This window comes from Ictidomys tridecemlineatus, chromosome 10 (assembly GCF_052094955.1).
Source record: "Ictidomys tridecemlineatus isolate mIctTri1 chromosome 10, mIctTri1.hap1, whole genome shotgun sequence".
Classification (NCBI taxonomy): domain Eukaryota; kingdom Metazoa; phylum Chordata; class Mammalia; order Rodentia; family Sciuridae; genus Ictidomys; species Ictidomys tridecemlineatus.
Window position 1 is genome coordinate 1,225,236 of NC_135486.1, and position 15,418 is coordinate 1,240,653.

The following is a 15,418-nucleotide window of genomic DNA, read 5'->3' on the forward strand; positions in this document are numbered from 1 at the left end:
CCCAGCTACACTTGCCAGCAGAACGTGTATCCCGAGATGACTTTAATTCATGTTCTGCAGAGTCAGGAAGTTAATAACAGGATCCATCTCATCGGAGTTAGTTTAGATCGACTCTCTGGTCATGTCAAGACTTTTCCCTTCCCTGAAAGCGAAATTCCAAAACACGCCTCCTCGCAGCATCTCAGAACCAGCGAGGCTCCCGCATCCGCAGAGGACCCCAGCACAGCTATCTCCTTCACCTTAGACAAATGACGAGAAGAAAACGTCTGGAATTTGGCCGAGACACGGCATGCCACTTGATGTCACTGGAGGATTTGCAGTGTCAATTTAGGATTGAGTGATGGACACAGAGGAAATGAAGGGAAAAACCTAATGTGAAATAGAAAGTGTAAAGGACAATAAAATGCCACAAGGTACGGGCAGCCCTGGTGGCATGCCCAGCCGTGTGTGTGGCTTGTGGAGTGAGTTCTGCCCTAGTGTCTTTATGATGTGTGATAGGTGATCGTATCATGTTGTGCCAAGCTTGGGTGGTCAGAGCTGGCCTCCAGTGGTGACCCACACGTGGTCATGGAGGGGTAACTGGGGGCAATACACCTGGTAGCAAGCCTGTGTCCAAGTAGAACTCCCGGCAGGGATTTGACTAACCAGCCCAAACCAGCTGGTAATATGCTCTTTGATAAAATACAGTGCCACACAGGAAGTACTGGTGACGTTTTCCACAGGGCCTGTGCGGAGACCATCAAAAAGTCGCCTGCTCCCCAAGATGTGCTTTTGCAGAACGTAGTGTCTGAGGGGCCTTGGTGTGGGTGCCCACTGTGGCCAGGGGTCGCACTTGGGAGGCGCGTCAGGGACTGGTGCCTCTTCAGGGTGGGGGCACCTGCTGCCTGTCATGTGGATGGGAGGTGTTCATCTTGATGGTAGGCAGTGACAATACGTAACCAAACCCCGTATTTCACAGTGCGCTATGACTGGATTGTTGAGCAGTCAGACCAGAGTGGAGCTGCTACTTGGCAGGGTGTGGGGAACCTTCGCTGTGGCAGCAGTGGGCAGCAGTGGGCGGCAGCAAAGCCTCAGCTGGGCACACTCCCCGGTTCCTGTGACTGCCCCAGGATGCCCAGGCCAGCCTGCTGGTTCTGAAATGCAGGGCACTTGCACTACCCGTCCTCTTCCGCACCATTGACCTGAGTGGCCCTGCTGGTCTTTTTCTCCCTGAGGGGTCCTGCTCAGACAGAAAGCACCCCCCAGGAGCCTCGGCTTTGAGGTGTGGTCAGGGAAGATACATGCTCCCTGCTGGCGAGTCGGCCTGCTGGCTCAGAGCCTCTGCTGGCTCACGGGCCCTGCGTGGCCTGACCCTCGGCCGTGGGGTGGCCCACACCCTGCCAGCCCTGGGGGAAGGCAAGGTGATGGGTGGGGGGTTTCACAGGCTCCTGGTGCCCCTTCACCGTGGCTCCCCATTCGTGTCCCAGTGGTGACTTGGGGGTGGCCTCCTGCTGAAACACCTGGAGAGGCACCTCCTGGTCATTTGGAATCCCCGCCAACACTGGTTTCTGTGTCCCCCAGTCAGGCAGGCTCCAGGAAAAACGGGGAGTAGGAGCCATGGTGGCAGGTGATGTGGGTGGGGAGACCCCAGGTTGGGCCTTCTGCTCTCCACTCCTTAGTGGTTAGTCACCAAGAACGAGCAAAGGAGAGGGAAGAAGTCCCCTGGCAGCCCTTGTTGATCCTGCTGGTTTGTGAGTGGCCTGTCCCTGGCGATGTCAGTTCCTGTCTGTCTAGGAGTGATGGCAGTAGGTACCCACCCTCACTAGAGGCGACACACTAGAGCGAGGACACCTGCCCTCGCCATGGAAAGAGACCCGCATCCGGGGCCACAGGGTGCGAGTGGCACGGAGCGTGCTGTTCTGGAGGTGACATTCGTCTTCAGCTTCCAGCCCAGTTGCTCTCTGGTTCTGCAAGTGGCCACGGGGAAGGTCCGGCCTCACGGCCTCGGACACGCTCCCTCCCTCTCTGGGCCTCCGGCCTCGCACCGTACGGGGTTTTCAGCGGGTACTCATGGGGCAGGTTCATGCAGGACACAGGAGTGAGGGCACGTGAACTGTGGGATAGCACTTGGTGCAGGAAGCGCTGGGGCAGTGTCGATCCCTTCACCAGTCCTTTGCCTTGCGAGGGACAGTGTGCTGTGGACACAGAGGAGTTTCTTCCCTTAGAGAAATGGGAATTAGGTCTGCTGCTTTGAGCTCCAGAAATCCCATCCTGGGAACGTGCCCAGGTTTGAAGATGTACCTTGATTCACACCATCTCAATGGGAGGGCCACGTCCCCCACCCACATCTGCCTTACGACGCCCCAGGAGGGCAGGTCCAGGGCGTCCCTGGACCTCTCCTGAGCCATCAGCATGGAACACGTTTCCCTGCCCCTCTGCCTGCAGCCGCCCTCCTTTTCTCCAGGGCCTGGTTCTTGGAGAGCTGGGACCACAGTGTCTAAGGTTCTCTGGTGTCACCAGAGCACCTTGGAGAGTACCAAACATGCCGTCCACTCAGAAGGCATCTACTGAACAAAGCCGGGTCCTGGAGTGAACGAGGGGGACGGAGGTGTGGTTTGAGCCAAGGAAGCAGGGATGAGCCTGGGCAGAGCACTGGCCTGCGCGGGTCCCTTGCTGGGGGAGCTCCGGCAGCTGCAGTGCCTGGCTCCCCTATGGACCCCACTTCTCCCTGGCAGCACCTAGGATTTGCCTTGAATTTTGGAGGGTTTGAGCAGAAAGACGGAGCCTCCCGATGCTCCGGAGGTGGCGTGGTGAGCCTCCGAGGGACAGTCCCGGTGCCTGACCCAGCAGACTTCCTGTGGCCACCGGGCAGTGTTCTCCACGGCAGTGCTCTGTTCTGAGGGTGATTCCCCAGGCTTCCTGTTGGTCTTGGGCAGCCCTGCCTGCTGTCCAGCAAATTCCTTCCCTGGGTGGGTGAGCCAGAGTCCATCCCCCTGTTTGCAACCCACCCTTGGCTGGCAGAAGAGCTCAGGGGGAATGCCTGCTGCCTGGACCCTGCTTCCCTCAGGGAAGTGAGGAGGGGACAAGGGACTCTCGTGGGGGCAGATGGTGATAAGGACAGGGTTTTCTGGGTGACTAAGCACTCTGTTGTAAAACGTGGTTGGAGAGAGCTGCAGAAAGATTGCACCTGGCATTGAAGTACAAGGGGTGCTGTGCCAACCTGAAATACTGGCTCCGGCTTGGCGTGAAGCCCTTTGGGGCCTGTGCCTGCCTGGGACATGCTGGGGCCTGGGGGGCACTTAGGCTGGGTTTGAAGAGCAGCTGCCAGGAGGCCGCAGTCTCCACTGCGGCTCACAGGGCAGAGCACACACAACACCTGCAGGGAGGTCGGCTGAACGATGGCCTCTGGGGTGAAGTGCAGGCTCTGGGCCATGAGGGGAATTCCCTGCTGCTCCCCGTTGCCTTCTGCTAGAGAAGTGAGCCGCAGCAGCACCAGCAGAGTCAGAGGGCTCTGTCCAGAGGTGGCCCTGGCGGCTGTGCCGACACCTGCTGCCCTGCTTGGCTAGCACCTGACTCTTGACACTGAGCTCGGCTAGCCACAGGGGGTCTTGGGGGTGACACGGGTTCTGTGCCTACAGATGCACAGCGCTTTGACAGCCCATCCTACTCAAGCTTTGTCTGGGACCTACGGACTCCTTCCTGCGGGCCTCTTCTCACACTCCTTTGCCTACCTCACCCACGGAGCCAGGCACCCTGGTCAGTGTCTGCTCTGTTCTCAAGCTGGGAAGCTCCCAGAAGACTGCACGTCACAACCGCAACGCCCTTGGAGGTGTCAGGAGCTGCACACCTACCCGACTCCAGGCAGGCTGGCTGGCGCCAAGAGGAACCTCCTCTGTATCCACTGCTCTTCCCTCTGCCTGGCAGATGCTGGGGGAACTGAGGTCAGCTGTCGGCGGCATCAGAGTGATCAGGAAGAAAAAGGGTGCCTGTGTGTCATGCGTCTGGGAGTGAAGCCCGCAGAGGCCCTCTCCCCAGGAGTCTGCGGGGCCTCCCGTCCTGTGGCACCAGTGGGAAGAGAGCTGAGCCTCTGTCCCTTGGTGTGGTCCAGGGGCTACTAGCACGTTCCCTGCAAGCCGGTTTCCTCGACTGGCCTTTGGGATACTTGGTGTTGGTCAATGTGTGCGTAAGCATCATCGCGTTGTTGACAGTGGAGAAAAAGTAGTGCCCGCTTCTACGTCGTGTTATATTGTCAGGCAGCTGTGGTGATGGGTCACAGATCACAAAGGAAAAACCCAAGACCTAAACGCATCATGGACAGCCTCTGTCATCTCAGAACCTTCTCCTCAGATACTCTCCAAATTCTACCACATCATTTTCTCCCAGACTTTAACAAAGAACCTTTTTTAAAAACTACTCCTTTGTCGGCTTTGAGACTTTCAGCCTGACCAGACTTTATACCTCTGGGAAGACAGGTTTAGGCAGCTTTTTGAGGCCTGCAGTGGCCAGGGCCCCCTCTGCACTGCACGGGTTCCATATCTGCCCTGAACCACCAGGGTCAGCTGATGGGAGGCATCCCTCCTGATGGCTCAGGGCCAGAGGCCACAGCCGCTCCCACCAGGCAGGCCTGGGCCCGCTCGCCCATGGCTCTCGTGGAATTTAGATGTGTGGCCTCAGTACCACTGGGCTGGGGCTCTCGTGAGCCTGATGGCAGGGGTTCACACCCACGTCCTCCAGTCTGGACTTTGCCTGCTTGGCCATTACGGTCCCTCTTCCTCCTGTGCCAGTCTGCGAGTGCAGTGGAGGCTGACCATTCCGAGTCCTCCCCGACACCAACATGAGTGTGAGGTGGTTTTTTTGGTAATGGTGGTTAATGTGTAGAATCTGATCAGAATTAGCTTTCCTCCTCTTGAACAGGAAACATCTCCTCCTCTAGCCTCTGATTTTTACTGGGAGGGTAACTGCACAGAGCTGCAGCTGTAAATTCAGAAGGGCACAGTTGCTGACACTCGCTCAGCATGTTCAGATGCGTCCTGCCCAGTCTCGCAGGGTTCAGAGGGCTCCTGTGGGCAGAGGAGCGGCTTTGGCAACACCTTCCCATCTCCTCCGTTTCTTCAGTGAGGCTTTTATCTTGGGATGTGGACGTGGACAGGAGGAATCTTAATGGGGACCATTCCCCATTGACAACAGGGTGGCCCAGTGCACCACTGTGCTACTGTTCATGAAACACAGAACCCATTCAGCACCTGTCTGGCCTGTTGCCTGCCCGATGTGGGCCCTGAACATCAAGATGCCTATCTCCACCATGCTGTGTTCTTTAAAAGTATAGCTGTATCAAAGATACTTGCACTTAATGAGATGATTGCACCTGTCTGTCATCACAATTAAAACATTTATGAGATCATCAAACACCTTTTTGAGTGCTCCTCAATGTACTGCTCTTGGTGTGATATCCTATCCATCATAGCACTCTGCAAATAATTACATTAGCAAAGTATGGCGAGGTGTGTTGGCGCCGTAAGTGAAATATCAATTGCCAGGTGAGTTTGGGGTGAACGCTAGGCCACCCTTCACAGTGCAGCTATGACTAATCCAATGGCGCTCAAGTTAATTACTCTTCCCAGAAGCCCAGCACCGAGGAAGGGGGTCCTCTGGGCAGGCGTTGAGCACTGCTGAACAGTGCCTGAGGTCCTGTCTGCGGCAAGCGGATCTTGAGAGGGCAGGAAGGCTGCGTCTGCCAGGGCTGGGCACCAGGTGTCCTGAAGAGCAGCGCAGACCACACAGCCAAGGGAGGAGGCTGGATGTCGGAGAGGCACAGGTGTCTCACCCACAGCGGCCTGACCGAGGCCACAGCTGTCAGAACCTTAGGCTTCCCTTGTGGTCACACACAGAGCTTTTCCCTCTCCCTGTCACCTGGCCCCAATAGGGGCAGGTGTCTAGGTGTCTTGACCTTTTGAGGTCCTTACCTTCCCTCGTAAATGAGGGAGCTTTCCAGCTGGTGACCGTCCCTCCAGTCAGTGTCCACGCTGCCTTCAGAGCAGGTGCAGACAGCGTTAGTGCTGGTCCCCATGCCAGCAAGTGGTCTGAGCGAGTGCCGTCCGAGAGAGACAGGACTGCCCTCACTGCACCTTCCGGAGCTTCTGGGCGCGCGCCAGGGAGCCTCGGGGCAGTGTTTGGGAAAGACACCCTCCGTCGTGGGTGGCTGGGAGCCTCCCGTGGGTTGGCATCCCAGTGGCTCTTGTGAACGGTCAGTTACGGGGCTCCCGTCCAGGCAGAGCCTGCTGATCTCTCGGGCACTCAACATTAGCAGACAGCTGTGGTTCAGGAGGTTTACTTGCAGTAAAATGATCCACTCTGGCAACTTGAAGCAGAATAGAAGTCGTAGTAAAAGAGACTGCGTTAAGAAGACTCCTGAGTGGACACTGGCCAGCTCACAGTGGAGGCCGGCAGCCTCTGGCACCAGCCACCAGAGACACCTCTCCTGGGGGCTCAGCACCTGCCCAGCTGCTGGTGTACTTCCTGCCCCCAGGAGGCCTGTGCCTGCTCACCCTGGTGTCAGGACAGTCCCCTTGCCTGGACAGCCACTCTTGACAACCCAGGTCTTGCGAGGCTTATAAGACGGCAGCACACGCCGAATCTGTTCCTAGTGACATGGGGGTCCGGGGCTTCCCCACTTCTGTCCTGGCCTTGGGAAATGGGCACTCACGATGTAGGGACTTGTCCACCGACGAGGCAGAGACACGGCAGGTGTCACAGGTGGGGTGTGGTAAGGGGTCTCTGCTGGGGGCACTCCTCTGCTGAGTGCCCAGATGGAGCCAGTGGGATGTGGCTCCCAGGGTCCCTCACCTCAGAGGTGTCCCCGCCGGCCTTTGTCTTGGGGCGTGTGTCCAGCCTAGTGGTGTTTCCTGGGCTTCATCAGCTGCCCTGTGGCACCTCAGCTCCCTCCTCAAAGCCTCAGAAGCGGGGTGGAGAGAGCAGCTCTGATCCTTTCTGCGTTCAGTGGACACTTTCTGAATGCTAACAGGAGGCTGAGGCCTTATTGCCATTATTCTTATTTGATGCTATTGTATATAAATATGCCTAAGGTTTCAAAGATTCAGTGATGTATTTAGCTAATGCTCACGTTGTTAGAATGTACTAGTGTGTTTGCTTCTCAGATTAGTCTGAGAGAGAAAAATGGAATCGCCATCATTGCCCCAGAGCCCGAGAGCCGCCCGCTGCTGGAGCGGTTATCCTGCAGCTCGAGAGCTCTCGGAAGCGGGGCTGCCTTGTGGCTGCTGTGGGCAGAGAGGTGTCCCTCCTCCAGCGGCACAGACTGCACGTGGGCCCAGGCGAGGAGTGGAGACCAGCTGGAGGTCAGACGTGGGCGTGAGAGGGTTCCTGAGACTCTGAAAGTGGAAGGATTTCAGAGAGAAACGTCCTGGCCTCCGCCCCACCCCCAGAAGGAATGAGGACGGTGATTATTGCAGGACTATGTGATAATCGCTACCTTCCCTTTTCCTGGAGGAGCAGACTGAGGCTCAGAGAGTGGAGAACAGCCTTCCGCCTGGTTCCTCCTGGGCTGAGACAGCGCTGAGCTGGTGTCAGCACCCAGGGCATCCTGTCTGGGGTGGTTCCGCCCACTCCAGGCTGTTCTGCACCCGCTGCCTTCTCCTCCTACTGACGCTGCCTCTGAAGGGTTTCAGGCCAGTTGCTCTGTCCTCCTGAAGGCCTGCTCCTGTGACCTTGGCCTTGCCTTACTGACGTCACGCTCTTGTGCTTCCTCTCACCCGGCAAAGAGCTAAATAAAAGGCCATGCAGAAAGCTCCTCCTGACTAAGGTCCTTGCCTTGTAGAAGTTTATAATCTGAAAAAATAAATATTGGCAGAGCAATAACTCTGAAGTTGGCTGGACGACAGAGTGCAGAGAAGCAGGGACATCTGGGTCAGGACAAGCCTGTGTTATGGAAATCAGAGCTGCTTCAGCCTCCAGACATGTGGACAAGGACTCTGTCACAGTCTGATAAGTAGTCGCAGCTAGGCAGGGTGGGACGTGGGTCTGCAGCTCTGTGATAGGCACGGTTTCCTGCTGAAAAGCGGCCGTAACTGCCTGCCAGCCGGTACCCAGCTGTAGCTTTGCTCGGGTGTGGATCTGAAGACCTGCAGGAGAGCCCAGCTAGCTGCCCGCCTCCCTGACCCGGTGGGCTTCTCAGGGTGCCCAGAGGCCCTGGGACTCCAGGCTGGCTGCAAGTGCAGCTCGTAAGCCTGCATTTCTGCCTCCTAGCCTGTGCCAGTGTCGAGGCCCAAGGAGTGGAGTCCTGGAGGCCAGCAGGCTGTCCTTCTGACTGGGCTCATAGACAGCCTCCCTGATTGACAGGCGGGTCTGTGAAGAGTGACCCACACGCCTTGCCACGGGCCTTCCGGGGGGACGCCTCCCTTACGTTTTGGTCAGTGCCGTCACCACCATCATCACCCCATCGTCTCTTCCCAGAGGTCGACCCTCAGCACAGGGTCCCAGGCTCCTCTTCCCAGGACTCTGAAGTCCACTGCCAGGCCCGCCCAGAGACCCGTCTTCCTAGGAGTGGTGTTCTCACCCAGCAGTCGGTCAGGCCCGTGTGCTCTGAGCGTCCCAGCTTTGCACCAAGCCCGGCTGCGTCCTCCTGGGGAGGTGCATGACTGCAGCGTCACAGGGACGGGGTGCGCCTGACCTTCCTCTCCCACCAGCTTCCTCCTCCCCCGCCCACCTCACCCGACGGGGCTCGCAGCCTGAGGATGCCCAGCTGGGCCGTCCAGGGGGATCTCAAGATAGGTGTGAGGACGGGCACAGAGCCACAGCCCCGGATGACATCTGAAGCCTCACGCGGGAGAGTGTCAGCGCATGGTGAGCTCTCCCTCGCGCACCTTCCCCTGGCGCAGCCGCTCTTGACATCTTTTTATCAGACGGGCTTGGCACTGCCAGGACTGGCTCCTCGCGCTTGTTAGAATGAAAGAATGTGCCGTTTTAATTAATGATATGTAAATATCCTTGAATGGGCCGCATTTGCATATTAAGAGAGATTTGCGGAATCTGCGGAGTAATATATTTTAATTAAGGATTAATTAAAAATAATGGGAATTTCATTTCGCCTGGCAGAATCCGTTTAGATTTTAGCACACGTCTGCTTGGGAGTCTGGTCGCAAGGCTCCTGGTTCCCATTCCCGCAGACGGCGGCCCTTGGTGCTGATCCTGTCAGCGCCCCGCCCTGGGGAGCAGAGGGAACATAAAGGGTGGCGCTCTCCCTCCCCCCGTGGCCCACCTCCCCTCCCTCCTGGTGGTGGTTTAAGGCTGTTTTGGTATTCTTTATGGTGAAGTAAGTAAATGGCTCTGAGACACGGAACACTAGTCGTGCTGGCAATTATGCTAATGGGTTGCTATTAGGCTATGATTCTATATGAGCAATTGGGGAGAAGAAATGCCTTACTGAGAGAGAATGATACAACAGACGTCTGTCTTATTGATATAGCTCCAGTGGCGCTTTCTGCATAATTACACTCGGCCACTTCTCGAGGTGGGGGAGAGGCCGCCGCGTTGGGGAGTCAGGCGCAGGAGATCCGGCCGGGGCGCCCCTGGTGAGTGCACAGAGGACCGCAGGGCAGACTCCCAGCAGACCTGGGTGGTGCAGGTGGGAATCTGGTTCCCTTCCTCTCCCTGGCGGCCCCTGAGTCTGTGCTGCTTCTGGCTCCAGAGATGGGTTTCTGTGGAGCAGAGTGCACTCCCTGGCCTTCTGTCTCTGAGCTCTCCCCTGCCTCCCTTCTTGGGTTCATGTTAGGAACCTTGTATCTCAGGGCAGACACTGTTCTCCCCTCAGCCCCAAATGCATGTCCCTTTCTGTGCCCTTGGCCACCCACTGGGTTCTGTGCATCTGCCTGTTCTGGGGTTTTCATGAAGTCTCCTACTAGTGATGGCTGTCTACTTCTCCCTTCCGTTCTGCTGAGTTGGCTTTACGTATTTAGGAACTGTGATGCTGGGTGCATATGGGTTTCCCATCGTGTCTTTCTGAGGAATTGTCTTGGGCCCTCATGGTCTGGGCTTACACAGTGCTTTCCTCTTCTCCCAATTCCAAAGGTGGTGGAGTCTGAGGATGGGCAACCAGCTTGTAGCATTTCTCCCTGAACTTTGTGGCTACAAGATAGTCTAGTCTCTGAGCAGAGCCTCAGGAGGTGAGACTGCTTCAAGCGACCTGCAGCAGGAAGCTGACCCTCAGAGCCTCCACACAGGAAAAGGCACTTGATTCTCTTCCCTCGTATTAACACATGGTGGGGGGAGAGCCTGGTCTTTCAGAGGCCGTAGATGGCCTGACTGGCCTCTTAAAGCAGATTTCCTAGATTATTTTGATGGCTACTATGGGGAAAAGATGCTGGGGACCAAGGGGCCAAGAATTTTAGCAATTAGGCCTCTGCACAAAACCCCTCTCTAGGAGAGTCCCCTGGTGAAAATGTCAGTATTTCCACATTCTCCTTGCTCTCTTTAAGGGATGTGTGCCTCAGCTGTCTCCGCTCCACCCCACCCTGTGGCTCCTGCCTTCCGAACTCAGGGAGCCCAGCTTCAGGCCGTGTCCTGACAGGCTAGCTGCCTGGCCAAAGGCGGGTGGGGCCCCCTCTGAGGCAGATGGGCCTGGGAAGCACTGGATGCTGCCGAGACCCGGGAAGAGAGGGGCCTGGAGAACCGCCAAACCACCGAGCAACTCTGAGATCCAGAGTCCCAAAAACAGCAGGGGGGTGCCCAGGGCGCGGGGTCCTGTGTCCAGGCCTGCCTGCGCCCAGATCCGGGCAGGGAACAAAGCGAGGGCAGGACCAGAGCAGCCTCTGTCTGCACGTGTCTGCGCCTGTGCCGAGGCGGCCGCACTGTGTCTAATGCAAATGGGGGAAATGCAGTTTCTGGTAAGCGTCCCCTAATAAATAATGTCAAGCCTTCCTCCCTATCAGCCGGTGACATCCGCCTTTCTCTTCCTTCTGCACCAGCCCAAGACATTTAATGATGTGGTGCCCCTCCTGGGATGCGAGGTCCATGCTAATGTCCCCACTCACAATATGGTGGGAACGGCTTTGGAGCGGCCCGTTACTCCACACTGACGGAATCACAAAGTGAATGTCAATGGAAAGTCCGGGTACTCCAAGTACAAAGAGAGCCCTCTTGCTGGCTGGCTTGCTTTTTAAACTTGGAGAAGTTACTCGTATGTTTTGCTTTTTTCCTTTTCCTTTCATTATGTATAAACTCGTCCAGGGCTAGTTTTGGTCGCTGGAGGATTTCATTAACGAAATGAAGTAAAAATAATCAATTTCAGATGTTCCCAGTGTTTGTGGTAATGGTTTCTCTAACAATTCTGATTAGCCGTGTGAGATGGAATTTTTCTTTTAAATTACTGCCGCTGACATTAACTGGGCCACTTGTGAGTGGCCCACTCGGGCCTGGCCTCCCTTTGGAGCTGAGCCTCACCTTCCTGCCCGCGCCCTCCCCCCCGCCGCAGCCTCCCCTGCGCGGTGGCTCCTGGAGGTTTTCCCTGCCCTGTGCTCTCTCCCTGCAAGGGTGGGCATCTGGGAGCTGGCTTCCTTCTCTTGCACTTGGTGGGGAGAGAAGCTGTAACCAGCTTCGGATCTGAGGCGGGGCCGGCGTCTGGGGTCTGCTCTGGGGGCCGGGTCTGGCTGGAGGAAGCTCCCTGCCCACACCTTGCCTGGCCTCCCTGCCCACACCTCTTCCAATTTCAAAGGAGGACTGACTCAGATGAAGAGCGTCCACGGCGGACTTTCCATTATTAATTTTCCTTTTATTTATTTTTCATGCCTTCTTCTGCCCGGGTGGCCTGTCCTTCTCTCTTTGCCCCTCTCCCCTCCTCCTGCGGCCCAGCACATAGACAGCTTTCCGTCCCCTGCACAGCAAGCCGTGGACAGCGGTGTCTCTGCAGCATGGGCCTCCACGTAGGTGCCGTGGATGTGACACAGCAGACAGGGCCTGGTGTGGGTAGGGCCCTAGCCTTCCCGGTGATCAGCTGTCATCTGCGGGTGCTGCTGGGGATTTGATCCCGGTAATCTCTCGACCCTGTGGAAGACACTGGGCACCCTCCAGGACCCGGCTCTGCCTCTGCCGCTGAACCTTTCACTCTCCTTTAATGAGAATCTCTCCTAATTATTTCCATGGCTGCAGCAGAGGGACTGCAGTGTACGTAGACCTCGATGCTGGGACGTGACTGTCATGCTGATCAAGGCAGGAGATCAATAATTTAGGCCCCAGCTTTGACGGTAAAGCCGGGAGCTCAAGTGTCTGCATTCAGGTGCAGCCTGGAGGTTCAGGAGCGTTAACAATTCCATGGCATCTCCCCCTTCCTGCCAGGGCTGCGGCTCCTCACACTCCTGACTTGGCAAGCAAGGCCTGGCGGGTCCCTTGAGCCCTGGGCACTGAACGTGCAGGGCCATGCATCTCACGGCTTGCACACGTGTGTCCAGTGACTCCTGGGCTTTCTATTTTTTTTTTTTTTGTTAATCTGGGGAGTGTCCCTAGGCACATCGTCCTTGGCTTTTGGACTACCCATATTTCGTCCTTTCAGAACCCACCTGGTAATACGCAGCCACTTCAAAGGCAAGGCTATAGTGACATTTTTTTCTTCTTGTCTTCCCCCCTTTCTTCTTGGCCTGATATCCCCTTCTGCACCTCAGCTGCACTCGAGGGAAAGGCAGTGCCTAGCTCTGAGCTCACAGCTCACACAGGTGCGGGCTCATGCCGTTCGGCTCCTACCTGGGGTCCTTCTGTGAGGAAATCCAGCAAAGCTTTCTGGGTGCCAGCGATTTCATACCATGCCTGTGTACTACCCAGATAGATAGATGCTGCAAAAATGATCATGGTGCGTGACATATTTTATATTAACCCCTATCACAGGGAAGGGGTTTTCTCGGAGATCAGTCACTGGGGTATTCATTACCTAAAGCAACACAGGGCTGAGGCAGTGGTCAGTGCTCCCCCAAGGATCAGTGTGGGGCTGAGCAGTGACCTTGGAGTCCCCCCAAGGGAGCAGTGCCAGTGCTCCTTGCCTGCAAGGTCAGGCTGCAAGGTCATGTTCTCTGCCTTTGAGAGTCCAGCTCTGTCACTGTTTTTCTGGAAACCGACTGATATTTTAAAGTTGCTTTAGGACACTCAACTTTTATGAATTTGCTTATATTTTGACATGTTAAATTCAGTAAAAAGCATCTTTCCACCCTAAACTTCCCAGCTGAGAGGAACTGTAGGAGAATGTGGAGGATGGCCTGGGGTTTCCAGCCCTGGAGACAAAGGGGCAGGCTGACGGGCAGCTGTGAAGAAGGGCCCGTCCCTGTGCAGAAGCAGACAGCGGCTGCTTCTCCATTCCTCCCACGCAGGGCAGGTGCCCAGGCCCCGAGAGCCACGGTGCACACTCTCCCTGTGGGAAACAGGGCACAGGGACCAAGTGATTCTGGCTGAACACGATGCTGGAACGCATACTTTCCACCGTGAGCCCGTTTCCCATCCAGCTAACGCTCTCCGAGGGCCGAGGCTGTTCTCGTAGTGGTCAGTCCTGGTCAGGGCTGTTCCTGGCATTCACCAGGATGTGGGGCTTGCCAGTCGCACAGGAGATGGTATTGATTTTCGGTTCCTAGTGGATTCCCGTGGGCCGGGGCAATGCTGGATACACTACCTGGTGGAGGAGGAGGTGAGCACTGGACCGCCGAGCGGACACCTTGTGTGGGAGTGTGGCGCTCCTGGGTTCTCCGGCCTGGGGACAGCTGCAGTGCTCTCCTCTGCCCTCCAGGGTCACCACTGCTTTGTTATCTCGGATGCCATCCCTCTGGTGACCGCCACCCGCGCCCATTTTCCATTGGGGCACAGCCTAGGGACGCTCATGGACGCTCACAGGCAAGAGATGGCTAGAAAAGGGCATGGAACGTCCTGGAAAGTTCTGTGGCAACAAGCTAATTCTCAGCCACTAGGTGCCAGTGAGGACTTGGCCCAACTACCCAGGCAGACACCTTACCGCTGCCTCCAGGAACCCAGACCATCGGGGCCACCAGCGGGCAGAACCACCTCGCCTGGAGGAAACGGGGCAGTGCCCCCAGTCTGAGTCCAGCTGCTCCTGGAGGCCACTGGCCCTGGCCTGACCACAGGAGACCAGGTGGTGGGCCAGGGGAAGGCCCCACAGCCCTCCGGGAAGGTGGTCGAGGCTGACGCAGCCGGTGGTACATTCCTGCTGCTTGTGGCCATGGCCTCCCTGTAGGGTGTGGACGTCCTGGCTGGCCAGTGCTCTCAGGTCGGTGCCGCTGTCCTCCCTTGGCCGTGTAAGGTGAGGACACGGAGGCTGAGCGGTCAGGGCGTCTCGTGTTACGCAGCTGGCAGATGGCAGAGCCAGAGCAGAGCTCCCGTCCTCCGTTCCTGGTCCAGGGCTGAACGGTGGCCTCCTCAGGTCTCTTCCCCAGGAGCTCTGTTGAAAAAGTGTGAAGCTACTTCATCCATGAAGGTGGCAGGGTCACAGGTTCTCCTCAAGCACCTCTGCTGCAGCCCGGGTTGGAGAGAGCAGGAGCCTTCTTCCTCTCCTCTCCCTCTTCTGTGGGCCTCAAGCCACGGCCACGCTCCTCTCCTGCCCACTGTTCCGAGCGCCCGGCCCCTCACTGGCTTTTCCCGTCATGTCCTGCCTTGTGGCCACATGTGCCTGTTGACAGCTGTTGCTCCTGTGGAGCACTAGCACCGTCACCAAGAGCCACACCAACCACGGACTTCAGGCTTCTTGGCCCTGCATCCCCCTGCACCAACCTGGACAGACTGTCAGGCGGAGCCCGTGGATGGGTCTGTGCAGTCTGTCACACTCCACCACAGCTGCAGGTGGAGCCTGTGTGCACCTGTGTGCGGCTGGTGGGATCAGGCTCCGTGCCCCAGTCTTGAGCCTGTGATAGAGGGAAGCCGGAAGGAAGGGCCTCTGCGAGGAGGGGCCCAAGGCAGGAGGGGCATTGTGTTCCTCGTGCCCCACCAGGCAGTCTGGCTGGGGACATCTCTGGGACTCCAGGTGACATTTCAGTCCAAATGGCTGGGTTCTGCCTTGAGTTCTAGTTCAGAGCCTGCCCTGAACAGGCGCCTGGAGTTGGGCTGGAACTAGGGACAGGTGGGAGCGCCCAGGGGGGAGGGTGGGCAGCTCAGCCCGGAGCCCAGACACTGCAGACGCCAAGCTCCCGCCCAGCGCTCCTGCTCCAGCACCAGGCCTGAAGTGCTCCAGCACAAGTGGATCCAGCAGAAGTGGATCCAGCAGAAGTGTGGGCAGCTCTTCTTTTTGCACAGACAGGTGGGCCTCGTCATCACAGCTACACCTGCTTGGACTCCACGTTAGGGTTCCTGGCCGGGCTTCTCCTCTCCCGGCTGACATACAGCCACTCCCGTGGTTCCCACGGTGTGGATCCTCCAAGCACAGGTGCTCCGAAGGGCTCAGCGCCTC

General features: G+C 57.2%; 1 protein-coding gene across 7 annotated transcripts in view; it reads left to right on the forward strand.

Moving 5' to 3' along the window:
• Pbx1 (PBX homeobox 1) overlaps positions 1–15,418 on the forward strand; it is a 234,493-nt gene that overhangs the window by 76,616 nt on the left and 142,459 nt on the right. The window contains exons 1-2 of one of the 7 annotated variants that reach the window (XM_078022222.1): positions 8,818–8,835; positions 9,458–9,563. The exons of 5 other annotated variants lie outside the window; for them this stretch is intronic. In XM_078022222.1, the coding sequence (XP_077878348.1) occupies positions 8,833–8,835; positions 9,458–9,563 (109 nt within the window). In that variant the 5' untranslated portion in view covers positions 8,818–8,832. Of the gene's footprint in view, positions 1–8,287; positions 8,836–9,457; positions 9,564–15,418 lie in introns of those variants that run through there. One more of the 7 variants, XM_078022221.1, reaches the window with a different exon arrangement.